The 26904-nt window shown below is 42.9% G+C and overlaps 3 protein-coding genes across 6 annotated transcripts; 2 read left to right on the top strand and 1 right to left on the bottom strand.

Annotated features, from left to right (window-relative positions):
• The first annotated feature begins 26 nt into the window (after positions 1-26).
• On the top strand, positions 27-3751 carry LOC117577663 (cell cycle control protein 50A). Of its 3 annotated transcripts, XR_004573295.2 has the most exons (7): positions 27-227; positions 500-768; positions 852-1044; positions 1169-1504; positions 1561-1726; positions 1874-1954; positions 2300-3751. XR_004573295.2 is itself a non-coding variant. In XM_034262551.2 (6 exons), exons 1-6 carry the CDS (start codon positions 167-169, stop codon positions 2343-2345), a joined length of 1071 nt encoding a protein of 356 aa, XP_034118442.1. In that variant the 5' UTR covers positions 27-166; the 3' UTR covers positions 2346-3751. The 3 variants fall into 3 exon arrangements, 2 of the variants coding, with proteins under 2 accessions (XP_034118442.1, XP_034118441.1); XM_034262551.2 differs by lacking the exon at positions 1874-1954; XM_034262550.2 differs by lacking the exon at positions 1874-1954 and having other exon boundaries at positions 28-227; positions 2297-3751.
• Positions 3752-3972: 221 nt separating this feature from the next.
• On the bottom strand, positions 3973-21751 carry LOC117577661 (zinc finger protein hangover). Its single transcript, XM_052008421.1, is given in 8 exon segments — positions 3973-7031; positions 7362-7997; positions 8453-9342; positions 9345-9446; positions 10189-11980; positions 12941-13087; positions 14184-14504; positions 20965-21751. Coding segments are annotated over 8 exon segments (6354 nt in total). The 5' UTR covers positions 21196-21751; the 3' UTR covers positions 3973-4796.
• Positions 21752-24586: 2835 nt separating this feature from the next.
• LOC117564203 (regucalcin) lies at positions 24587-26899 on the top strand. Of its 2 annotated transcripts, none has more exons than XM_034242884.2 (3): positions 24587-24702; positions 25812-26530; positions 26608-26899. In XM_034242884.2, exons 2-3 carry the CDS (start codon positions 25812-25814, stop codon positions 26798-26800), a joined length of 912 nt encoding a protein of 303 aa, XP_034098775.1. In that variant the 5' UTR covers positions 24587-24702; the 3' UTR covers positions 26801-26899. The 2 variants fall into 2 exon arrangements, with proteins under 2 accessions (XP_034098775.1, XP_034098784.1); XM_034242893.2 differs by lacking the exon at positions 24587-24702 and adding an exon at positions 25593-25708.
• The last annotated feature ends 5 nt before the right edge of the window (positions 26900-26904 follow it).

Here is a 26904-nt window from a genome sequence, read left to right as displayed (position 1 = left end):
ATTAGCAGCTCTGATATCGCGAAATTTCATGTATTATTTACGTATTTGGCTAAGCGTAATTGCGACGTGCAGTCCAGTTTTACGTTTTCTCGTTAATCCTCGCCTGGTCTTCGTCGCAGGACGTGGAGCCGCCTGTTGTTGTTCGTGTTGTTAAAACGCAATCGCGATGTCTACGCAAAATGTGGGAAATGAGGAAAACGCAGCCTCGAAGTCAAAGCGACCTTCAGGTGAAAATCCAATGAGTTTCTTGTGTGGTGTACACAAAAGCACCCAATACCAATACACACATACACAGTAACAGTAACAAGTTGTTTGTGGCTTTGTGCGTGTGTTTGTGATAAGAAATTGGAGAATGACTAATGCAGTTAAAATATCAAGAGGGCAATCGATATTAAACAGGCTTGTCTTGCATGAATCACAGCTTAACCCAATGCTGCCAACACAATTAATATCCATTAGTGCTGTCATCACTCATTATCCTAATTCCTTCTTATCACAGATTCGGCCTTCAAGCAGCAACGTCTGCCCGCCTGGCAGCCAGTGTTAACAGCGAGAACAGTGCTGCCAACGTTCTTTGTGATTGGCATTCTCTTCATACCCATTGGCGTGGTGCTGCTGCACTTTTCCAATACGGCCAACGAGGTGATTGTCGATTACACGCAGTGCAAACAGATTGGGGGCAATCAAACCTGCGCTGATTTTCTCAAGAACAACACAGGCGGACGTTGCCTCTGCGAGGAGAACGTGCATCTGCCCGTCGACTTTAATGTGAGTGTGTGCTGTTCAATAATTGACATTGGCATTTAATAATTGATTTTTGTTCTTGTTGTTGTTTTTATTGTTGGAAATAGGGCGATGTGTACATGTATTATGGTCTGACCAATTACTATCAGAACCATCGACGCTATGTGAAGTCGCGTGACGATGAGCAGCTGCTCGGTCGCCTCTCGTTAACACCGAATTCGGATTGCACACCGTTTGCCTACACGGACGATGGCACGCCCATTGCGCCATGCGGTGCCATTGCCAATTCCCTGTTCAATGGTAACTCACCTTCATATTTTATGGAACAACTGCTATTTGTTGTGTTTGTTTAGTGTCTTTGCCTCGGCTTGTGTCTTATCACTGAACTAACTAAATCTCTGCTTTCAATTCGTTGCTTTTATAGACTCACTGACTCTAAGTCTAAACAATGAGCCCATCAAATTATTTAACACGGGAATTGCCTGGCCATCGGATAAGCGCGTCAAGTTCCGCAATCCGGAGGGTAACTTGAACAAATCCTTGGAGGGATTTGCGAAACCTTTGTTCTGGCAAACCGGACTTGCTGATTTGGATCCATTGAATCCCGACAACAATGGCTTCCAAAATGAAGATCTCATTGTTTGGATGCGCACGGCTGCCCTGCCTAGTTTCCGCAAATTGTATCGTCGCTTGAACCAAACAGTTCCCGAATATGCCAAGGGTCTCAAGGCTGGCAATTACACGCTGCACATTACCTACAGTAAGTGATGGAGGAATCATTGTTGATTGATTTGTAATATGTTTGTTTGCTTTTAGATTATCCGGTTGTTTCATTTGATGGCACCAAACGAATGATTCTGTCGACCACCTCAGTGCTGGGCGGTAAGAATCCATTCCTAGGCATTGCCTACATCGTTGTGGGCGCCATTTGTGTGACACTTGGACTGGCGCTGCTCTTCATTCACATGCGTTGCAGCCGCAGGTAAGTTCAGTTTTTAATGCCTTCGTTTTCGTTAAGCCTTCATCCATTCCATTCATCTATTCAACCATTTACTATAAATAATCATCTCTCATTATCTAAAATATCCACTTGTACATTTTCCATTCCCGCCCAACTTCATCATTGTAGCGTTGAATTTAGTTGAAGCACATGTACTCATCAAGTTCCCATCCAACAAACTTGGCTGTCAAAATAGAAAAACTAACTTTGGTGCGCGATAAGTATATAATAATCAAATCATTATACGCTTCATGGGGCTTATCAACGGCCAGTTACGATTATATTTCTAATCAGAATGCCCTAGCAGAGAATATTATAATTGCGTTCACCTAAAGACCAAATCAAATTCTTTGACATAAAGTGCAATTTACTAAAGCTATCCGCCATATTTTTGATCTATTTTATTAACTATATCCTATACTAATTATTGTATCTCTCTGCGAGGGTATTTAATCATCAACGTGTCGTATTCTTATTTATGTTTTCATTGTCTTTATATTTTCCACTTTCAACAACCAAAACTAATCGATCTGATTTCCTTTCTCGAATTAGCAGCAACATGGAGATGATTAACGTGAATCCACACACGCAGTACTCCTAGAGGCAACGGATTTGACATGATAGTATTTTTGGCAATGCTGTTTCTGCGACTCGCCCACGCACCAATTTTTTAGCCTTAGTAGTATCTTGTTTAAGAATAATAATTTATATGTAAAGTATGTCCTATGTCAACAGAATACAACACACTTAGATTCTATATTTGTATGTATTACACGGCATTGTCGTTGGCTGTGTCCTATTTCTTTTACTTGTTATCATTGAGTAATTTGTACATTTCTTGTTTTTCCTTTTTTGATTTTTGTTTTGTTTGATATAATGATATAATTATTCGATTCGTCTTGAAATCCACCTGACAACGTTTTTTGACATTCAATCAATTGTCACCTCAACGAAACTAGACCAAAACAAGCTAATTGAGCTAACTTTATATATATCTGCCCCACACATACATTAAAGTATTTATTAATATTTAACAAAACTTAAAAACAATTAAAACTTTTTGTGCCTCTCTGCCAAACACGGCTAACAACAAATCAGTTTATTATTAAGGCAATTCGATATGAGTGAATGTGCATTGATATTTTGTTAAATAATGCTTGTGCAAATAAATCCTGAACTCTGCAAAATTATTTATTAATTGTTGTTATCAACTTTGAAATCCTGTGGTACACTGGAACTTTGGCGCCCAACAATTTGAATTATCGATATACCAACAAAAATTCTTTGAACTTTTTTGGTATATTGTACATAAATCGATACATTTGCTGCAGCGATACATTCAGGCTGTTATCGACAATTGGCGCTAGAGTACAGATTTTGAAATTTACCCTCTAAGTAAAAACAATTTGTTCATGGTATTCAATTAGACATACATATGCATGCTGCATATGTGTTTTGTTTGCATTCATGTGTGTTTTATTATTATTATTATTTGTATCTGATTTTTAAACTAGTTTCCAATTACATACACAAACCTTAAATTAATTATACAAGTAAAAGGTATGTCCGCAATCGCAATAATTAATTTGTAAGCGTAATTAACATATGCGCAGTATGCACTATTTATTCATAATTTTTTTTCTTTCGTTTATGTGATCCTCTTTTTTTTATATGTTTTACTCATACATACGATTATAATGCAGCATGAAACGATTTTGTTTTGTGTGTGTGTGTTTTTGTGTGAAAATGCATTATCATATAAATAATTAATATACAGATTACATACTAAATTTATATATATATATATATATATTTATATATGGGGGTCAAAGTGCTAATGCTGCTGGTGCTGTGTTTTCGAGTGCATGTGTTTGTTTGTGTGTATGGCAAAAATAATGTTTCAGTACACGCAACACCTAGTCGGATAATGGAAAGGTGTCTTGCCAGAGTGTGTATTGTTTCATTGGGTTTGTATTCTTATTCATGTTTGGCGCATTTTGTTAAAACTACGTTTTTTTTTGTTTTTGTTTCATTTGTCAACTAAAAACTATGCGAGTCGAAAGAGTTGGCCATAATCAACAAAAATCATAAATGTAAAATTTACTGTCCCAAAGACACAAATAATAAAAAAAAAATAGAAGGAAAACCTGACATTTTTCTTGTTTGGAATAAGTTTTAGTAAACTATGCATTATTTTTTAAACGATCGCTTTTGAAAACGGCAGGAAATGTTATTAATAAAAAATATATATTATATGTATAAAATAGTATCAATACAGATAATAATAAACGTAAGTTTTTCGCTTAATTCGTTTGCTGCAGCCACCGCTTCAGTTGCTATTGGCTGCTTCTTTTTCATCTTCATCATCGTCTGCTTCTTCATCTTCTACAGTTTGTTGTTGCTTTGGTGCCTTGACGCAATGTTAAAGATTTAATTAATTAATTCACATAACCTCTTAAATATGTTGTTCTCTTACTGTATTCATCATTCTATGTATGATTTTCTATGTATGCATATGTATATAATTAACTTTTTTTCTTTGTGTTGACTTAAATAACCTAAAAACTCAATATAACTGGCGTTGCTCTAAATTGAACATTTTTTGCAAAAAAAAATATTTAAAAAAAAAAACAAAAAATATGATGTTGACTTCATCGTAATTCATAAGTTGCATACATATACATACATATTTAATATATATTCACTATATATACGTGTGTGTGTTTGTGTGCTTATTAACAACTACAATTAGCAGTAAGAAAAAAAATTCAAACACACGCACACACACACACACACCCACGCACTTTGATTTATACATGCGTGCGTACCAGTGTGTGTGTCTGTGTGCGTGAGTGTGGGCATTGCAATTACGCGCAGGCGTAAATGCATCATAGACGATATCTCTGTGTGTTTGTGTGTGTTGATGGAATGCGCTTTGTTTTTTTGTGTGTGAGGTGTGTGTTTGTGTGCGTGTGTGGTGTGGTGTATTTGTTGGTGTGCTGTGTTTTCATGTGTGGTATTTTCTGTGGTTAAATTTTGTACATTTTGAAGCTCAGTTCAAGCTAGCGCCAGCTTCCGTCGTCGCCGTCGCTGCTGCTGCCGCTGACGTCGCCGTCGCCGCAGCTGTTGCAGTCTCCTTTTTGGTTTTGCTTTTATGGTTGTGATTATTGTTGCTATTGTTGTTGTTGTTATTTGTTGTGCTACTTCTGCTGCGGCTGCTGCTTTGGCTGCTTCGGCTGGCTGCACTGCTGCTGCTGCCGCCGCTGCTGCTGCCGGTTGTCGTTGTTGGCCCGTTGAGGAAATGACTTTTAATGTGTGTCTGCAGCTGCTCCTGGGAATCGAAACAAAGTTGACATAGATCGCACGTATAGCTGGAATTAGTGTGATCAGCAGCGGCCGCTGATGCCGCTGATGATGCAACTACAGATTTGCTTTTATTGCGCCGCTCACCAGTTGATCGCGACGTTGTCGACTCGCTCTCCGATGATGATGACGATGTACCGCCATTGCCATCGCCATCCATCACATCATCTTCATCATCATCATCATCTTCATCATGACGACGACCACGACCCTGATGACGCTGACGTCGACGTTGCTCTGCATTCGCAACGTCATCGTCATCATCATCATCGTTGTCGTCTTCGTCAGCAACGATGCTGCCGACATTCCTACGCTGCTGCTGTTGCTGCTGCTGCTCATCATCAAAGTCATCCTCATCGATATCATCATCTTCGTCGACATCATCTACATCGTCGACATCATCCACATCGTCATCCTCATCATCGACATCATCCACATCGTCATCATCGTCGTCGCGATCGTCAACATCATCATCGTCGTCGTCGTCGTCGGCCACCACATGCTCACCAACCAAATGTTGTCCATGCCCATCATCATCATCGACATCCTCATCGTCATCATCCTCGCCATCATCCTCCTCGATAATATCATCAATGGTCATCCCTTCGCCCACAACGGCGACACCCACGCCACCTTCCTCTTCCTCCATTTCCTCGTCCATTTCCACATCATCATCATCATCGTCATCGACGTCATCCACTTCATCATCCTCCGAACTGTGCGTCGCCTGCTTCCTGTTGCCGCTGTTGCCATTCAACTTTGCCTGACTTTCATTGTAGGCAAAGTTTGGACGTTTCGTCGTCGTTGTTGTTGTTGCTGCTGCTTTACCTTTACCCTGATCGACTTGCTCCACTGGCAACTCTTCCACATCGTCATCGATCTCCTCAATGACCTCTTCAATAAGATAATCCTCATCCAAGGCGGCGGCACTGTTGTTATTATTGTTGTTACTACGATTATTATTATTGTTATTGTTATTATTGTGTTGTTGCTCGACTTCAACCACATCGTCTTCTTCTTCGTCGTCAACATCATCATCATCCTCATCGTCATCGTCACTCGTGCTATCATCATCATCATCATCATCGTCGCTATCATCGCTGTCATCCTCGAGCTCACTATCCTCCTCCCCACCACCTTCCCCTTCTGCCGCCTGCTTGCCACCTTCCAGCTCTCTTCTCGTTGTCTCGCTCTTCACCTTCAATTTAACTGTCGCCGCTTCAGTTGCCGCTGCAACTGTTGTTGCTGCCTTTGTGGTTGCTGCTGCTGCTGGTGTTGTTGTTGCCGCCGTAGCTTCTTCTGTTGCTGTTGCTGCTTTCGCAGTGGCTGCTGCTGCAGTCGCTAGTTTCTGGCTGGCGGCCACCGCAACAGGGACAATCACCTCCTCCTTGAGATGGTTGTTGATGTGATTGATGAGCTTCTCCTTACGCGACAAATACTCGCCACACAGATCACAGCCCCACTGGAATGGACAGAATGGACGCACGACCTTCGCATCGGCCAACTTATGCTCGATCCACGCCTCCTTAGTCTCGAATTGCAGATCACCGCAGCGTCGGCAACTCAACGGTGCGTCCACTTCGATTACTGGTGGCTCGGGCAGATTGCTCACTTCGTGTTTGTGCAGCTCGTACATGTGGCGACGCAGATTGTTGTTGCTAATGAAGGTGGAGGCGCAATATTCACACTTCAATTCACGTTTGCGTTTCAACGATTTGCTCCTCTGCTGTTGGCTCGACGATTGTTGGTGTTGCTGTTGGGACTGCGATTGTTGCTGCTGCTGTTGCTTCTGTTGTTGCTGCTGCTGGTTGGGCATCAGACCCACCGCATGCAATTCGCGTAGATGCAACGTCGAGTTGTTGTTGTTGTTGTTGCTGCTGCTGCTGTTGTTCAGCGTTGTCGCTTCGCCGTCGATGATGGGATTCTAAATGGTGAAAACAAAGATTAATACAAATGTTTCAATGTTGCAAATGGTTAGCACAACAAGTCAACAGCAGTTGCCAATACATGTGTCAAAATAGTAGCAACTGTTGCTGCTGTTGTCTTGGTTGTTGATCGTGTCGTTGTTCAATATATATATATATATAGAGATATGGATTCTGTTTTGCGTTTATTTTTTTGCGACTGGTGCGGAGGCAACAAACAACAAACGTAGCAAGCTTATTTTTTTTTATAGTTTACTCAACAGGATTTTCGTTTTGAAGATGATTTTTATTCTCAGATTTTTCACCTCGCACAAGCCCAAAAAGCTCACCTGCTTGCTATCACCTCTGAAATGCCACTTGCGATGCACCTTGAGCGCAATCACCTGGGGGAACGTCTTGGCGCACAAATCGCACGCGTATTCCCCGTTCTCGTTCTGACGCTCCACCTGAAATTGTCCCGCATCGGCGGGACCATCGTCGAACATTGCCGCCAACGGATTGTCGACGTACAATTCCTGTTCGTGTTTCTGTATGTGCTTGCTGAACATCTCCTGGTCGGTGAAGCGTGCCCCACAAATGGTGCATGCCACCTCCGGTATGCGTATCTTGATGCCCGCCATCGATGTTGCATTGCCATCGCCGGCTGCTGTTGCAGCTGATGTTGCTGCTGCGGCTGCTGTTGCTGGCGTGCCAGGAGCATCGTCGAGCAACAGCAGCTGATCATCGTCCTCATCCTCGTCATCGTCGTCGCCCGTTTTGTGCTTAAAGATGCCGCGTTGCTGTTGCTGTTGTTCTCTGTGCTGCTGCTGTTGGCCATCCTGCTGATGGGCGCCGGTTGCCGTGATGGGTTTGCGATTGCAGGTGGGCGTGTGATTGTCCAGCATCTGGCGATCGAAGAACATCTTGCGACACAACGTGCACTCCACGGGATCCGGCACCTGCGGATGCTTCTTGTAGCGATGAACCTGCAATGAACAGCAATGCAATTAATCGGGGCAAGCGCATTAAACACTTAACTCACTTAACGGCCAAAACGAGGCAGGTAAGCGAAATGACTTGAAATGGGAAGCAGCACAACTTTCCATTTTTCTACGCTGTTGCTTTACTTTTTTTTTAAGTGTGGCCACTAACTGATATAAAAATACCAATAAGTGAGTTTTCGCTTAACGGCCTCGATTGGTATTGGTAAAAGGCGTTATACAAAATGTTAAGCTATGCTTTCTGTTTTATGAGCGTGGCTCTTAAACAAGAAGAAACAAAATGCAGTTAAGTGCATATTCAATTGGCCGCTAAGTGAAAGGGCTGTTAAGTTACTCTTTGTTGAAATATGCATAATAAAATATGCCAAAGGTACATTTTGCTACTAAGTGAAGTTTCTCTTAATCTATGTTTTGCATTCATTTATCCGCCCGTCACTTACCCAGAGGCTCTTGCGACCGCTGTACACATTGCCGCAGTCCTTGCACGAATAATCATTCGAGTCGAACTCGTCGTGCGAATTGATGTGAATGGCCAGCTTCTTGTTGGTATTGAAATTGGATGGACAGTACTTGCATTGATACCAATACAGCGGCAGCACCGTCGATGTGTCTGCCGCACCCAAATCGACAGCCGACGCTGAATTTGATGTGTTCAGCGCTGTGATGGTTGTGGCTGTTGTTGTCGACGATTTCGTTGTGTTCGTGGACGAAGTCGATGACTTGTGGACGCTACGTTTGTGCTGCTGCAGCTCCAGCTCCGAACTGTAAACGGTGGAGCAGACATTGCATTCGAATTCTTTGACAATCATCTCATCCTTGATCGCACGTCCGTGCACCTTAAACAGATGCACCTTCAGTCCCTTCTCGTAGGCGAATTCGGCGTTGCACAGCTTGCACTTGATGAACTGCACATTTTGCACCTGATGATCGGTCAGCATGTGATAGCGATACGATTTCTTTGAGCTGAAGCGCCGCTGACAGATGCGACAACGCATCCGGCGAAAGCGACGATCGGCCGCCTGATCTAAACTGCGCCGAAACACGGCCTGTTCCTGCGGCGTCTGATGCACCATCGCCGGTGGCACTTTGCCCCCGGTTGGCGTCGATGTTGCACCTGCTCCACTTGTAGCTACTGCTGCTGACGATGCGGTGGTGCTTGCAGCGGCTGTTGCTTCCAACGGTGGCGTTGCTGTTATCGTCAGCGATTTGGGTGTCATGCGATTGGCGGCAGCCAACGCTGCATTTGTCGCCGTCGAGGAGGCGGTGTAATGCGAACGCATGTGATTCGAGAGGCCAATATTGTTGCTGAATACCGCATTGCAGATGGGAACTCCTTCTGCTGGTTGGCAATGCTTGTGTTGATGCTGCTGTTGTTGCTGCTGTCATCGAGACGTATCTTCTTGGCCAGACTTCCAGTTTCCTCCTCGTCATCATCTGCAAAACACAAGAGAGAGCGAAAAAAGAGGCGCATTAGTTCGGAGTTTACTTTTTAAATATTAAGAAACACATAACAAAAACTTCGCAGTTGAGCGTTAGTTGAGCAAGCATAACTAGAGAATAACTATAACTTTAGTTGATGATCATTCCTGCATAATTATAGAGTAAACGATGAGTTTACATCTTCAAAATGGGCGGTTGTGGGCATGGTCGTGCTCCAATATAAGCAAAGGCAGCTACTTCATACCAAGAACAAACTCTGAAAATTTGATAAACGCTAGCTTCTAAATTGACTGAGCTGCAGCGTTGCAAACTCGCGGACAGACAGGCAGACGGATGGAATTCAAGTAAATATTCATTCTACAAAAGGGCGTGGTCGCGCTCGAATATAAGTAAAAGCAGCTACTTCATGCCAAGAACAAACTGTGAAAATTTGAGAAAACTAGCTCTTAAGTTGGCTAAACTGAAACGTTTCAAATACGCAGACAGACGGGCAGACGGATGGAAAAGCACGAGTAAACATCGATTCCCTGTCAGCTACATTTCTAACACTTTCTTGCTTGCCAATGTGGAGGAGTAAAGCACATGATGTCGTGTTTTTGCGCTGGACAACAACAAATGTCTGATGGACGCTTCACACATGGAATGTTGAATGCCGATCGATTGATTGATTGACTGATTGATCGATGATGGATGCCGGAGGACAATGAGGTTTTGCGACAAATGACTAAAAAATTACCGAGTGTCCCACCATTTGTTATGGACATCAAATCCTTCATCACATAATCGTAGCGTCCCGTATACACATTCGGTGTGCTGCCATCGGCCAACTTGACGGCATCCGCATTCACGATGTACTCAAAGCCGCCGGAATGACGATTCTTGTCCACGCCATGCACATTGATCATGTGCTCGCGCAAATACGAGATGCGTGGATAGCCCAGACCGCAGCGCACACACTTGTACGTCTCGGGCAGCTTGTTGGGATGCTTTGACTCCATGTGACGCAGCACATTGTTGTAGTTGTTGTACTGTTGTCCGCAGATCGGACAAACTTGCGGCATGCGTGAGAAATACTGCGATTTGGGCGCTGAATCTCCGCCAGCGCTGCTGCCACCGCCACCGCTGTTGCGATTAGCAGAGCTGGAGCCACCCGCTGCATTGGAAACGGATTTCGCGGGCGTCGAAGTCAAGGAGGAAGCAGCAGCATTCGTATTGTTGTGACTGCTGTTGTTATTCACATTGTTGTTGTTGTTGATGGTGCTGCTGCTGCCGCGGGATTCATCGTTGGACGACGATTGACTGACACCAATACCGAGGGCGCCGAGTAAACTCCGCTTGCCGGGCGAATGATCCAAGCCGGATTGTGTCGCTGTCGATGCATTGTCGCTGCTCACGCCGCCCAAATGATCCTGATAGACATGGTCGAGGAAACGCTGATGCGTCTCCAGTTTGGCATCACAGGTCATGCAGCGCAGCCGGACAATGCAGTCCATGTTGTTGTAGTGACGCCGCCGGTCGACGGGATCGGCAAAGTCGAGGCCACAGAAGCTGCACTGTATCGAATTGTTGTCCTTGCGCTGCACATCCGCATGCTTGTCATACACATGGGTGCGAAACTCGTGCTTGGTGCGAAAACCCTTTGGACACAGTTTGCACACGTAGAGCTTATTCACCAGCAGCTCCTTGGCTCGCAGTTTCTCTGGTCGCTCCGACGACGATGTATCATGCACCAACTGTTGTTGCTGTTGTTGTTGTGGCTGCTGCTGCTGCAGTTGTGGCGTCTCTGTGGTGGCCACCACACCTGAGGCATTGGCATGCGCAAAATTCGGTTGCTTCACGCGCAACGCATTGAGCACACGATACAAATTGATGCAGTTGCGTTTCTTCAGATGCGATATGAACAACGCCTTCGAATCGTTCATCTTGAGGCAGTTGAAGCACAGATTGCGCGGCAAAAGCGGATACTTTTTGCGCACATGCGCCATAAAGTTCTTGTACGTGCTAAAGTATTTGTTGCAACAGCGACACGTCATCGTCTGGTACTGCTCGAGGAACTCATTGTTCTCCTGTATGAACTCCACTTTGTCGCGCGTCAACAGCTGCTGATACTGCTCCGGATTGTCGTAGTCATAGCCACCGTTCTCGCACTTGATGAACGTGTTCATCACCACCTGGCGATATTTTTGCGTCGATATATTGCCACCGGCTGCCGCCTTTGTTGCCTCCGCCGTTGCCGCCGCTGCGGCTGCTGCACGTTGGATTTCCAGAGCGGCCGCAAGCGCTGGCGTTGGCTTTGTGATTGGCGTATTGTTCGGCGAGTCGGTCGACAGCTGGAACAGATTCGGATGCAGATTGCGTTCGTGCCGGCGCGCATTTGCCCGTGTCGAGAACTGCAGACTGCACGCCCGGCAGCTGGCCACCTTCGAGTCACCGGCGGCTGCCACATTAGCCACGGCGCTCGCTGGCAGCGATGCCGCCGCCACGGCCGCCGTCACGCCGTGCTGCGCCGTATAATCATAGTCGGAGGTCTGTCGTAGAAAGAGACAAAAAAAAGCGAAAAGAGAGAAGAGATTATACAACTTGGTTCGAGTATCTAGTTCAGTTTTTTGTGCAGAGACCATGGCAAAAGTGTTGCTGGTTATGCAATAAATAATTGCGCAAATCTATGACAAACACTCTCCAATTAGGAGTATATTATTTAGTCCGAATTACAAATTGTTCTAAGTAAATCTATATCAGCTATTATGGGTAGGGAGCATCAATAAATAAAGTTATCAAGTAAGAAAGCTCGACTGTGAGATACCCGATAATCATTTTTAATTGAAAGCAAAACAGTTTGGTATTAATTTTTAAATATACCAACTAATACACCACAAAAATACTAGCACTATATATACGAAAAACTATGTTTGGTATATTGATATAGTACTACAAGCTCAATATACCAGATTGTCAGCCATAGCAACTAAGACCAGTAGCGCTTTTTTTCATCTTTTCTACAATTTATATCTGATCCAAATGTTCAGGAATCATAAAAACTATAGGTATAATACCAAATCGAGAGTCTACGTATGTATACAATTCATTGTCTTTGTCAAAATGGTAAGAGCACTACTATCACCTTGTAAAAAAGTCTTCACGCCATATATTTAAAATCACTAATTCAAATTCCTGAAAGGTGGTTGCAAATAAAGTAAAAGGAACGCTATTTTTCGAGACTTTTCCGCAATTTCAAATTACTAATTCTAATTTACATAGCAAATCTTCACTAAGCGACATAAAAGGTAAGAGCAAGGAGGCTGTAAATAATATTGCTAAAAATGATTTCTACGTTAATCATTCCAAATCATTGCAAGCCTTTACTTAACGGTGTTTTAGCTTCTAAAAGGTAGGACCTAGAAGGCTTTAGTTTTTTTACAACATAGTTCAATTGCAATAATCTGCTATAATCGAAATCTCTGCAAAATTGGAAAATCGAATTTGCTTACCATTAGCGGCACATCGCCTTCGTGCTCGGAGCGCTCTAGGAACATTGTGGGATCCATCATGTCGTCGGACTCGTCAATGCACTTCATCTGATAGTCATCGTCCGTATCGTCCAGCGGCTCATCCTTGATGGGCACGGCGGGCAGCGGCTGTATAACGATAGCGATAACGATAACACGATAAGTTCTCAAAGTAGTTAATCAATGAATTAGCATTATTATCACTAAACAAACAAAAACAAATTATTTTCAGGGGAGGTAATTTGAAAGAAGAGAAAGAGAGAGTGAGACGGGTGTATGTGGCATGTAGACGCTTGCGAATGCACGATACAATTACATTATAGGAATAGCGCCGGAAAAAGCGCAGTTGCTGGGCGGCGCTCTGCAGCGTTACCGGCATCAGCAGCGGCGTCGTCGTCGCCGTCGTGACGGCCGCTGTTGCTGTTGTGCTTGTGGCAGACGCAGCGACAACATTGCTGGCAACTGACGACGACGATGGCAGCGGCAGCGGCTGTGGCAGCGACGTTGAGGACGACGACGACGTTGTTGGCACAGCGAGGCTGCTGCTCAATTTCTGAGACGGATTCTTACACTGGCTGAAATCAAGGGGCAGCGACGACAGTGGCAATGGCAATGGTAACGGCAATGTTGCTGCTACCTCAACACCAGCAGCTGATGCAGCTGTTGCAACAGTTGATGACGATAACACGGGCGTTGTTATCGGCAGCGGTGGTATCGATATGGTCATCGGTATCGGTATCGGTGGCAATGGCGGCACTGCAATATCCAACGGTAAATAGACTTTCGGCTTTAATTTGGACAAACGTTGCTGCTGAGCACCAACAGATGGCGCCTCTGGACGTCGCGGTTGGCGAATGCGTCGATGTCGCTGCTGCAGCTGCAACTGATGATGGTGATGCTGATGACTATGATGATGATGCTTGACACGTTGCTGCTGTTGATACTTGCGTTGCTGCTGCTGCTGCTGTTGATGTTGATGCTGCGATGTTATCGCCGTTGCCATTGCCGCTGTTGTGCTGCACGTTGAGGGCACCTGCAATAAAAGGGTCTGCAATGTTTGCTGTGGCTGCTCTGCCGCCGCTGCCATTGTCATGCTCGCCGCTCTTGCCGTCGTTTGCAGTAGTTGCTGCGGCGGCGGCGGTTGCTGTTGCTGCTGTTGTTGCAGTTGCAGTTGTTGTTGTTGCTGCTGGTGTTGCAGTTGCAGTTGCTGCTGCTTGGGACTCACATAGACTGTTAACGATTTGCGCTTCTTCAGCGATGGTATGCCATCCAAAATGTTTGCAGACGCCTTCTCCGCAGCTGAATCGCTTTTCAATTCGCCAGCTTGCTGATGTTGTTGCTGCTGCTCAACTGAGACGCTGCCATTCTCGGCCCGATTTAAATCCAAATAGCCCAGTAGCGTCTGCTGTTTGCTGCGATCCGTGTCCAGCCATTGGCGTTGCTTCGTCTGTGAACTGAGGCAGCGATTTTTGAAGCTTTGCCACGAGTTCAAGTAGCTGATGCAGGCGTGGCAAATGTGCAGCGATAAACGATCCGTTGATGTGATCTGCAAAAATACGTAGAAATTTGAAAAAACAAAAAACGATTAGTTATTGCTAAACAAAGACAAATCCCGCAATCGATAAGCAAACTAAAAAAACACAATCGATAAACCTAAGAACTAGTGAGCAAAAGAACTAAGAACAAAAACAAGTTCACGCTAATCGTACTTTTTCGTTCAGTTTAATTTTATCCTTGTTCACTTTAGTTCTTGTTCATTTGATAATTGTCTATTACCATTTGCTAAACTACAAAAGATGAACAAAATCAACAATAAATACAGGGAACAAAAAGAACCAAGACTGTGAACCAAGTTCACTGATCAAAAATGAACAAGCTACTAAAAACCACAATCGATAGGCGCCTTAACCACAATGCGTAGAATAAAATCAATAACAGGAGGATAGCGCAAAACTTAAATATTAAACAAATACAAGGTTTCATTGGCATCGTTAATGTTTGTTGCATGTCCCCATTTCCATGTTGGAAATTTCTAACGATTTTCGCCAACTCAAGGCAGTTAAGTGTTTGTGTATATAGTATACATATATAACTTTGACTTTGCCGCACGGCATTTATGTAAATTGAAGATAGAAGTCATCGTCATCGTCTTTAGTCCCGCACCCCACAATAGAGAATCCGTATCTGAAAAGCCCTCTCACCTTTGGCCAAACACGAGGTCGGTTTGAGGTTTTCTTCATCGTCGATAGCCAAACAAGATTGCAATGCAACTGTATGTGTGTGTGTGTGTGTCTCTACTACTAGTCTATTAATGTCAATGACCTGCTTATAATTATATGCACAACTCATGTGCATCCCACACACACACTCACACACACGTACACTTAACAGTGCAATTGAAACGCATGTCCAATGTCCAATGTCCCATGTCCTTTTGCCTGATAGCACTTTGCTTGCGCATGTATGTGTTTCTATATATACGTGTGTGTGTGTGTGTGTGTGCAATCTATCCATGTAAATGCATATGCATGTGTGATTATGTATGTATTGGCTTATGTGTTGCTAACTGACGCATATTAGTTAGGTATATAAACATCTAATTGTTGTTGTTGTTGTTGCAGAGTTCCTTAGGCCTTTGTGTTTGTGCATAATTTGCTTTTAATTGTGCGTGTGGCATGGGACCATTTTGGCTTTTCAATTAAAAGTATGTACCTATGTACATACACACAAATGTATGTATGTATGTATATACTCGATAAGCATGTATTTATTGTGAAAACATGGCAAAGAAATGCATTCACTTCTGTCTCTTAAATATAATTGCCAGAGAGATTAACTTATATATGTATAAAGGGTAATGCAATATATATACATTTGCACTTGAGTTTCGAATTAATTAATGAAAATTTAAGCTAATTATTTCAAGATTAAATTCGCTCAGTGAAATATAATCAATTGCTTGCAATTTTAATTGGCGGCCGACATTCAATACATTAAACTGATGTTCCAACTATAATTGGAAATAAAATATTTCGTACATTGTTAAAATTTTCAAATATACGTTTCTCACGTTATGTTGAAATTGGCTTCAAAATACGTTTCAACATATTTAAATTCGCAAATTCGCTTTCAATCTGAATAATGCAGCCCTGGTACAATTAGTGTGAACAAACTGGTGTAGCATGCGTATCGAAATTTAAAAATGTACCCACACACGCATAATATCGATAACCTGTGACCATCAAATACAAAAAGAAGAAAAATGGTGGCCAATGCCGTATGGGAAAATTGCCATTAATAAGAAGCAAAAGCAACGAACGCTAAGACCAAAACAGAAGCGCAAATAATCGTCAATTGTTGTTGCTTGGGGCCGGCAAAACTGCATTTGACAGCTTACACAATAATCGAAGATGTTCGGTGGCATGTGTGTGCGTGTGTGAATGCATGTGTATGCAAATGATTGACGAATGAATGTGTGTGTGTGTGTGTGTGTGTGCAACTGCTTGTGGTTATGATTATTTTTGCATCTTTATGCGTGCATAAGCTTTTATGCTTTTGTAATTCGTGGCGCAACAACGCCCTCTCCCCTTTTTACTTGGCTTCCTCTCCCAATTACCACCCCCCTCTCCCACAACTGGCCAACCAAGCACACAAACACAAACTTCTGTGTATGTGTGTGCTCTGGACACATATGCTGAATGTGCACACAAACAGATGCACACACACACTCACATATGCTCTATGTACAAATATGTTATATACGCACTTCAGTCCTGAAATTCTCATCCTATATACTACAGCAGCATACATGTGTATGTACGAATGTGTATCTCTCTCCCCCACCTCAGTTTGGCGTTGAAGGGTTTCGATAATATGTTGTTCATTCACCTTGCCCCCAACTCCTCAACAGACACACACACACCCGCACACATTCGACGTCCTGTTGGGCACATCTCTTTCTCAAGTGGCCACGATGATGGCGGCAAAATCGCAATTGGATACAGAGCAAGGGAAGTGTGCAAGAGTTAAAGGAAATAGGGAAGGAAGGAAGGAAGGGAAATAAATACATTTAACTTTAATAAGCATTATTGCTGTTGTTTTGGGCTTTAAATGTGCCTAGCGAACTCTACTGTTTTGCCATTACTCTGCTTGCTTTATATACACTGCTTGCAGCAGGTAAGCAAAACAATTTCTACGTAATTGCAAAATATAATAAAATAAAAAGAAGTCATATTTCAGTATTTGTTTGGATAAATTTAGCTTTGTAAACATTTTGGCAGCAGCAGCGGCGGCAACAGCAACGTTTTGGGCTGGCCTTTTTAGAAAGTTGAAAAGGAAATCTTTCCATCCATCAATAGCAACAACAACAACCGCAGCAACAAGAAAAAGAGGCAGCTGCCAGTAACCAGCTGCCGCTGATGCCAGGTGCAACAATCATCATGATGCTGCTGCTGCTGTTGACCAGAATTCCAAGAGCCTCTCATCTCATCTCATCTTAGTGTCCAGTTCGCAGTCCCAAAACAATCCCAGGCAGCAGAGCAGTAAGCAAAACGCCGCATGATCTCGGACCTCGAACGGGTTTCAGATTCTCTGCCATTGTTGTTGTTGCTTTGCTGCTTGAGCTCTGCCCCTGTGCATTGTCTTCATTGCCGTATCTGCTTTCGTGTCCTTATTCGTCGCCGTCAGCTGCGTGTGTGTGTGTCCGCATGTGTGTGTATGTGTGCGTCTGCATCCTGCTGTTATTAGCAAGCAGTGCAGATCTTTACCGTTCGTATTAAATTACGATAACAACAATGGCAGTCAAGTGCATGTGGCAATCGATAAATCTCCGAAAAAAGTTATCGCTACTGCCTCGCTCACACACATACAAATTCTGCCGCATGTACAATTTTTAAGCTGTTATCAGTCTCATCTTGCTTACTCCCTCCCTCTCTTTGACAGCTTTTCTGACCAGAGAAAGTTTATACTCATACATATATGTACTTGGAGTTGGGCTTTTGGTATGGCCGAAATTCGATGCAGGCACCACAAAACTGGCAACTGCAGCAGGCAGCAACAAAAACAAAAACGAACATTCATTTTGTTGTTGTATTTGTCTGTCTGTCCAGCCCTGCACTGCCCTGGCCCTGCTGCCAGCCCTGGCACTGTATGCGTATGTGTGTGTGCATGTGGTCCGCCTCCAGATAACAAGCGAACCGCACAGCGATGACGCCAACCAAATGGTCGTCGCTGTTCGCTCGCTCTTCTTGCTGTTGTTGTATGGAATTGAGTGGCTATCTATGTATGTGTGTGTGTGTATCGGTTGAGCTGTTGGTTGCTGCCTGGTGTATTCACCATGAAATCGAGCCAAAGCGAAACCAAAGAGCAGCGCCCAGCACCAAGCACACGCAGCAGCAACGTGCCGACGACGACGACGACAACGTTGATGATGATGATGATGATGATGATGACGATGGCGATGATGATGATGTCGTTGCCGGGGGCGCAGGCCAAAAGAAGCAGCAGCAGGCAACCATTTTGGAAAGAAGCAGCAGGCAACAACGAAAAGTGGATGACGACGAGGGCGACTCTGGGTTTGGTTTCGGTTTTGGGTTTTGGTTGCCTGCCTCTGTCTCTTCTGCTTCTTCTTCTTCATGTGCCTGGTTGCCACAGCGCACATAAAAGAATCAATAAACCGAATGTCTGCGGAACAAAGCGAAGCTAGCGAAGCCACTTTTCATTTCTTTGCTCTCCCCCCATCTTCTGCTCTACTGTTCTGTTTCGTTCGTGTGTTCCACACACACCGGATATATATCGGAGGAGCAGCAAGTTGCCCAAAGTGAAGGACACGAGAAGAGCGCGCGCGCAAGAAGAGATTTGCCAGTCGCGCTCTCATCATCATTGGAGGAGAGCAATCGCCGCCGCCGCATCATGGAATACGAATGAAGCAACAAAAACGAAAAGCGAAAAAAGCAAAAAGAGGGCAAAGTCTGGGAGCGGAGTAAAACGGAAATAGACTGGACTCTGGCCCAGCTACGACGACGACAACGATGACTATGTTCAAGTTGATGATGATGATATAAATCGAGACTTGGACGCGGTTTTTCAGTTCTCGCGTTGGGCTGCCGCCTGTAAATTCCATGGAAGCAAAAATTATACGTAATTGCTCTTGCTCTGTTGGTGCTGGGCAGGCACAGCAACAACAGCAGGCAGAGCAGACATTGTCGATATGAAACGAACCAAGCGCGACCCAAGCTCCACACACACACACACATGCATGCATACATATGGTTCCACACACACACACACACATACAGCGAACAACGCTCACGCACGTCTTTTCCTGCTCTCTCTTTTTCTCTCTCGCTCTCTCGGCGGCCTCGAACAGACCGAGACGCCGCTCATTGCTCTCTGCGCTTTGTGCTGTCCATTCGTAGCGCTTAGCGATGGAAAACAACAATAACACTTTGTAAACACCAAATAGTATTGCAATTTAATAAGTTTGCATAAACATATACTATATGTTTTTTTATTAGATATCGATTAAAATGCGATGTTTTTCTTTGCACATCGCTAAGAAAAATCGCATAGAACGAGACGAACGAAAATTGAAGGTGGCGTAAAGCAGAAGAAGAATAAGGAGAAGCGGCAAACAAACGAAATTTGTAAATAATAAACAATGAGCAGTATAGTAGTTTGTTGTCATTATTTATATGTGCTAAATAAAAACAGTATTTAGCTTGCCGGTCGATTCTAACCTCAATCACAAAACACCACTGGGAATGGAGCAAAAGCGAAACGAATCCCATGCCATGCCATGCTATGTGCTCTGCCAGCCAGCAGCTGCCAGTGGTTACTCTGCCAACGTAGCACACGAAATACCGATGACGACGGCGACGACGACATCGGCAGCAACAGCAAAAGCAGCAGCGAAGCAAGCGACAAACCAGCCAAGCAACAGCAGCTAGCTAGCGAGCCACAGGCACAACGCCAGCCATCGAGCCAGAGCGACAACCACAACAGCGTCACCAATACCAATAAACACAGGCGATGTCGTCGTCGTAGTCGTCGTTGTCGGGTATCGTGACTTGGCACTTCAAGAGCTACAAAAGCAGCAGCAGCAGCCGCAGACCCGGAGCAGCTCTGTTCTCGATTCCGTTTCCATTTCCATTTCCAAAAAAAAAAAAAAAAATACAACAAAACAGAAAACTGATGATGATGTTGCTCACGGGCAAAAGTGGCAACTCTGAGATAGCAACTGGGACTGGCACTGAATGAGAAGAGGGGGGAGGGCACTGTGCTGCTGCAGCTGGCAACGAACGACACAACAACCGTTTTGGCTCGGTCTCGTCGTCGTCGTCATCGTCGTCAGCAGCAGCAGCGCTTGCACAATCAAATGGGGCCAAAGCAGCAGCTACAGAGCAGAGCAGCTAAAGCAGCCGCAGCTCGCGTCTGATGAGGCATATTTTACTTTTGGTTTCGTATTTAACCTCACTTTTCTTTTTTTTTTTATATTTGGGCAGCCGAAGCAGAGTAAAGCTGGACGGGACGCAGTGTTGATGGAAATGGACTTATCGATTACATACACACACACACACATGGACACAAGCATATAGTGGATGTGGATGAGGAGCCATGATGGTGTCGCATGCGTCGGGTGTGGCCAGCCGAGCCGAGCAAACCGCCTCTGCTCCAGGCAGGCAGGCAGGCACACTGGCCAATGCCATATCCAGCAGAGCGGAGAATGGGAAATGGGAGAATGGAAGCAGAGCAGAGCAAGTGTGTGTATAACGATTTCGGTTTCGCTTGCGGTATGAGGAGCAGAGCACACAGAGGGCAGGCAGGCAGGCAACACTGGCCTAGCAATCGAATCGTATCGAATTTTTGTATTGAATTGAATGTGAATCGATGTCGATTGCCGACGATTGTGGAGTAGTTAGTGTGTATTACGTATTGTCGTATGTCTCTATTGTTGTTGTTCCTCCTCCTCAAGCAATTGCTTCTTCTAACTTATAGCTCGCACTCACCTTGATATTTACGCAGTTATGTATTTTTGTGGCCAGCGGCTCCTTATCGGCTGCATAACTATTGATGATCGATATGCATTCGCTGGCGGGCGCAATGCACAGGCGACAGCAGCTTTGTCGCTGACGTTCCGTTTGCTGTTCATCCATTGATGTGTTTGTTGTTGTCGCTGCTGTGTCACCAGCAGTTGCTGCTCCTACCGCCGCTATTGTTGTTGCGGCAGCGTCGCACATTTTTTCTTTCTTTTTTAGTTTGGAGTAACTTAACTTCGTCTCTGTTCTCTCTGTTTCTTTTTGTTGTATATATTTATTTTGCACGTTTTCACTTTTATTTTGAATGAAGGTGAAGAGAGGGGGGCGCAACGCGTGAGCGTCGCTGCCGATATTCCTCTCACTTTTTGTTGCTTCTTATTTATTTTTTCTCTTTTTTACTTTTTGCAAAATGGTTTTTCTTTTTCTCGCCCCTCTCGACTGCGCGATTGCGGACACTTTTTCTTTTCGCCCGTCGTGTCGTCACATTTCACATCTGCTGAGCTGTTGCCTGGGCACGGGCATTTTTTCTTTTATTTTTTGGAGGGTTTCGGATAATTGGTATTGGTTTAGTTGTGTGTAGGTCCGTTTGCCTTTTTTGTTTTTTTTTATATGTGAAACAAAATTACACAGAAAAAAAATGGTAAAGAAGAAATGAACGCACAACGAGACGAGTAGAACGACTTCGAAGTATGTGTGCGCCTCGGAAAATACACACGTCCGAACCTTGCGGCGAAACAACAACAAATGATTATATTGCTGCAAAAAACCATCGGTAATAGCATTGCCGCTGTGTGACCAGCACCTCCATTTCAAAATGATACCATGGCGTAAATTGCAAGTGCGGTTACACTGCCCCACATTTATTAGTGATGGATAAATATTTTTAAGAACAAACTATTTCTTAAAAACACTTTTTTGGAAGAATAAATGTCTTTTCATATTGTTTTTATTTTTAGGAGACTAAGAAGAGCATAGTTAAATAACATGTATAAGCGAAAAAGTAATAATGTATTATTTTTTCGTACGAAAAGAGGCATAGCGAAACATGATAAGTGACCGTATCTTAAAATATACCGCTCATGTGTTTTATTTGCACTTTCGGAATTTTGAAGAACATTGCGTAGAGTATATACCATAAAAGGTTGCATTGAATTGCAAAAATATATTATCGATGAGAAATATTGCGCAAAATTGAGACATCTAATTGTCAATGATTACAAATATTTATTGTTTATTTCGAATAATTTTTGGAAGTTGTTTGGATAACTCATGGTTAGTGCTTTGACATTTGTACGCATAACCAACTGCGCATTTGAAAACTATTTAATCTCGATAACGATAACTGCTACAGAGCAAGCGTGCAGGGCTGACACGATATTTATCAATCTGTTGCGATCAGCTGTTTTGTGTTGTTGTCGAACGTTTGTTTTCCACACGTTTTGTTTGTGTATACATTGGTTTTGTTTTTATTTGAATTAATTAGTCGTTGACATTATTTATTGCTTTCGTTTTTGATTGTCATTTTGTTGATTACGCCAAATAAAAGCAAATAAGGTAAAGGCAATGGCTATTTATGTATGTATGTATGTATGTGTGCACATTGTGAGCACATTCACCGATGCACGTTGCTCACAAGCATTTATTGAATCAATTAGTTTTTATTTGCACTTAATTAACAAATACAAATACGTAATTGTTGTATGTATAAGTTAGTGTTCTAATCGATATAATAGACGAGCCCAATTTTATATGTATGCGCATATTGCATTTACACATGCATATCAAATTAATCTATGTATGTGCTTTATTTATTTATTTGCATTAATAGCGTCATAAGCAAATGCATTTAATCAACTTTGCAAATTGACGAAATAGAAAATCAATACTTTTGGTATAAAGCATTCCGTTCATTTTTTTATACACATTTGATAAAATATGCAAACATGATAAGTAACGTTCGAATATTGAAGCATTTTTTGTTAACGTTATACAACACTGCTGCCGAATTTGAGTTAAATATTGTTAATTTTTAAACTTTATTTGTATTTTTTGTCAATATTTATTTTTATGTTTTCCTCGTTTTTTTTTTGTCCATTAGCATTAATATAAATGGTGCTTTTAAAATCGTTAAATTCGAATTTGTAATCTCTAGTATTTGGGTATTTCCAATTTGAATTGATTAGTAAATTCTAAACTCCCTCCTTGTTAAGTTAGCAAAGGACTTCTTTCTTAGTTTAATAACAAACATTTCCAATATTAATATAAAATTTGAAATCTGCTTAAATTCTTTAATTTTGTGTTCAATTTCATTATGAATATTTTGACAGAACTAACGCGTTTTTTAAGTAAATGAAATGTCGGAAGATAAAGAGTTATTAGATAGAGCTGATTAAATAGTTGTTTATCAGATAAAACCTATCAAATGATCGAAAACATTGCTCATATAGTAAGATTGCGCTCTTATTGAGTTGGGATCGTGAGTTTAATGACAAACCATAGTTCATAACATATGTCTATTTTATGATTGTCATGTTGAGCCATAATATGCCCATAAATCATGTTGCAAATTAATTAAAGAATCATTTAAATTTGGAATTGCAACAACAAACCCCATAAAGTATTCGGCGATAAGGAGCACAGACTAAATTATCACCCCCCTCGCTCTTTATTCTTAAGCTATAAGCACGTCCAAAAAAAGAACAAGCAAAAAAAAAAAAACAAAAGTGCAAAGGGCGTTCCCATAAATAATTGCAAATAATCGTTTACTGATGTCCACTGATTCAGCATCCTTTAGTTTTGAACACTCTGCACAGTGGGTCGAAATGCATTTGCGGGGCGCAAACAGCGCGTGGTGGACAATTTATCGCATTGTTCGGACCGGAAAGCGCAGATAACTGCAGTATAATGCGCCTAACTAAATTGTTATAACTGTTAGTTGTTATAAGCGCATTTCGCTCTTATCAGAGCTGCCCACACAGCAAAAATTAAAACAAAAATATAATAATAAAATTGCCGTTTTATACCGTGAACTCAAACTTTAAAAAGGGTATGACAAAATATGAAATAGTCATATAATATATATCCGAATTTCAATCAGTTAAGAATAAGCCAATCCTGCTGTCTGTCTGTCCGTCCGTGTGATCAGCTATAACTCAATGCGTATGCGCGTGGAATATCCAAATTAGGTATATTTGCTTTGATTTTGTAAAATCTAAATACCGGGTATCTCCGAGTCGAAAGCGGTGCACTATTGATGTTTATTTTATGTTTGTTTTCTGACTTGCATTTGCAGTACAGTGAATATTGGCGAGTGGCAATCACAATTCCACTCCCACTCCTAGCAAACCACTTTAAAGTTGACAACTGTAGTTGTTTAGTACATACGAAATACATTGATTACGATAATTTATATTCTAGAATGTTGAGAACGAGCCGGCGATCTTCAGTTATTTTTCCATTTGGCTTTATACATGATTATTACTATATGTGCCCACAGATGTAGTAGCGTCTTATCTGCCTTCAGGCTTATCAATTTACACTTGAATGTATGCTTGTATATACAGCAAGCAAACACCGGCTGCTGTCGACTATATAAAGATTCCTAGCTGCCGGCAAATACTTCAGTTCGCACACATAGTTTGTACGCGCAGTGTCCTTATTTGGTCCACATTCTCTCTATCTCAATCTCTTACTCACATATCCTTGAAGGTAAGCTCGTAGTCCTGCTAGTTTGAGTGCTAAAAGAAACAACAGTGTCAGCTACTGAAAGTCAGTCTCATTTTTTTTATTATGAGTGACAGTTTCAATTAATACGCTTTGCTAGTTTCAGTGTAAAAAATTAAAAAAAAAAAAAAAAAAAAAAAAAAAACTTTGAGAGAAACAATAAGAAATGTCAACTATAATTGAAAGTCAGGCCATTTAATAAGGCCCTTTAATAAGTTTTCAGTGCAAAAATATGTAAAAATGTATAAAATTTTCAATCATTAAAAGTCAGGCCCTTTTTTTTTGTTGAGTGGCATTTTCTAAAACGAACTCCACTTAATAAGTTTCACCGCGAATTACCCTTGAGCTTAATATTGACAAGTGTGCACACATACCAACTTAATTCAATGGGGCAATTAAAAGATTTCTCAAATGCCAACCGCAAATTAATTAAAACGCGATCTCTCGCATCTTGAACCACTGTAAAGGCAGCTAGTGTTTGAGTGTCAAAATTATCCACCACGACAGGCAGTGTTGAGTTGTGCTCTCGCATCCTTTGTGCCGCCATCTTTGATCCGTGGAACTAAATGAGCGAGTGTCAGAGCAGCGAGCTTTTCGAACACAGGCTTGCGGTCGGCAAGTCGCGCTTTAAAAGTTCAATAGCAGCGAGAGCAATAACAACAACAACAAACAAAAGACAATGCAAAGCAATTACGTGCAGGTGAAGGGTATGACGTCACAGCAGCATCAGCTTCAGTAGCAGCAGCTGACAAATGGCTGGCAGCAGTGAGTCGGGATTTGCGTTAAGCTCACACACACAGCACAATAACAATAAAAACTCGAATTCAGCATTTACAAGTTGCTGGTTGTTTTGTTGTTAGTTCGTTTATTTTTATTTTTTGATAAATACAAGCTGCATCGCTAGCCAACGATTCAGTGTCCAGTTAAAGCTTGAAAAATGCACACAATAACAATCACTTTGATTGCATTGGCAGCACTGTGCCGTGCAACGGTAATTTGAATGCTTCAAGAGAGCAAGTGTCTTAAATATTGCTAATGTGAATTTTATTTTGATTTCTTTCTTTTTTTTTTGTTTCGTTTCGTTTTGGGCGCAGATGTCGTACAAAGTGGAGCCACTGCCCGACTCTTATGCCGCCCTTGGCGAAGGTCCACACTGGGACGAGGCCCGTCAGAGTCTCTACTATGTGGACTTGGAGGCTGGCGTCTTGTTGCGCTACGATTACGCCCAGAACAAGATCTATCGCACCCAGATCGAGGGTGAATCCTTTGCCGGATTTGTGCTGCCCATCGCTGGCAACTCGCAGGAATTCGCCGTTGGCTGCGAGCGTCGCACGGTCATTGTGCAATGGGATGGTGTCTCACCCAAGGCTAAGGTGGTGCGCACTCTGTTCGAGGTGCAGCCGGAGTTTAAGGAGAATCGCTTGAACGATGCCAAGACCGATCCTCAGGGTCGTTTCTTTGGCGGCACCATGCGCTATGTGGGCGATGAATTCGAGCATCGTCATGGCGAACTCTATCGCTGGGTGGCCGGCGGTAATGTGTCGCTGGTGAAGAGCGATGTTGGCATCTCGAACGGTCTGGCCTGGGATGAGAAGGCTAAGAAATTCTACTACATTGATACCACCGACTACGAGGTCAAGTCCTACGATTACAACTTCGAGACTGGTGTCGCTAGCAATCCCAAGGTGATTTTCAATTTGCGCAAAACCAGTCCCAAGGATCATTTGCTGCCCGATGGCATGACCATTGACACCGAGGGTAACATCTATGTGGCCACCTTCAATGGTGCCACCATCTTCAAGGTGAACCCAAGGTAAGTTACAATCGAATAGAATTCCGCTTTCGATAGCAAGTACTTATGAAATTCTCCCTCAAATTTGATTTCGTTAGCACTGGCAAAGTGTTGCTGGAGATCAAGCTGCCCACTAAGCAGATCACTTCGGTCGCCTTTGGAGGACCCAATCTGGACATTCTGTATGTGACCACCGCGGCCAAGTTCGGTCAACCGGCTCCAGCTGGCACCACTTACAAGGTGACTGGCCTCAATGCCAAGGGCTATCCAGGCGTTGGTCTCAAGATCTAATCCACATGAACATCATATTAGTCTATGTACTATCTATCTTTTTTTTTGTTTTGCTTTATTCTACAACAGTGCAATTAAATATTTACTCTAAATACTGAATATCT

This window comes from Drosophila albomicans, chromosome X (assembly GCF_009650485.2).
Source record: "Drosophila albomicans strain 15112-1751.03 chromosome X, ASM965048v2, whole genome shotgun sequence".
NCBI lineage: Eukaryota > Metazoa > Arthropoda > Insecta > Diptera > Drosophilidae > Drosophila > Drosophila albomicans.
The sequence above is the reverse complement of the archived record's forward strand: the minus strand, read 5'-3'. Positions and strand labels throughout refer to the sequence as shown.

Excerpts from the sequence above, each read along its gene's own strand:
- LOC117577663 (XM_034262550.2), top strand. The coding sequence starts at position 167 with ATGTCTACGCAAAATGTGGGAAATGAGGAAAACGCAGCCTCGAAGTCA. Across the intron at positions 769-851 it reads ATCTGCCCGTCGACTTTAAT|GGCGATGTGTACATGTATTA; the intron begins GTGAGTGTGTGC and ends TGTTGGAAATAG. Across the intron at positions 1,505-1,560 it reads CACGCTGCACATTACCTACA|ATTATCCGGTTGTTTCATTT; the intron begins GTAAGTGATGGA and ends GTTTGCTTTTAG.
- LOC117564203 (XM_034242893.2), top strand. The coding sequence starts at position 25,655 with ATGCACACAATAACAATCACTTTGATTGCATTGGCAGCACTGTGCCGT. Across the intron at positions 25,709-25,811 it reads CAGCACTGTGCCGTGCAACG|ATGTCGTACAAAGTGGAGCC; the intron begins GTAATTTGAATG and ends TTTTGGGCGCAG. Across the intron at positions 26,531-26,607 it reads ATCTTCAAGGTGAACCCAAG|CACTGGCAAAGTGTTGCTGG; the intron begins GTAAGTTACAAT and ends TGATTTCGTTAG.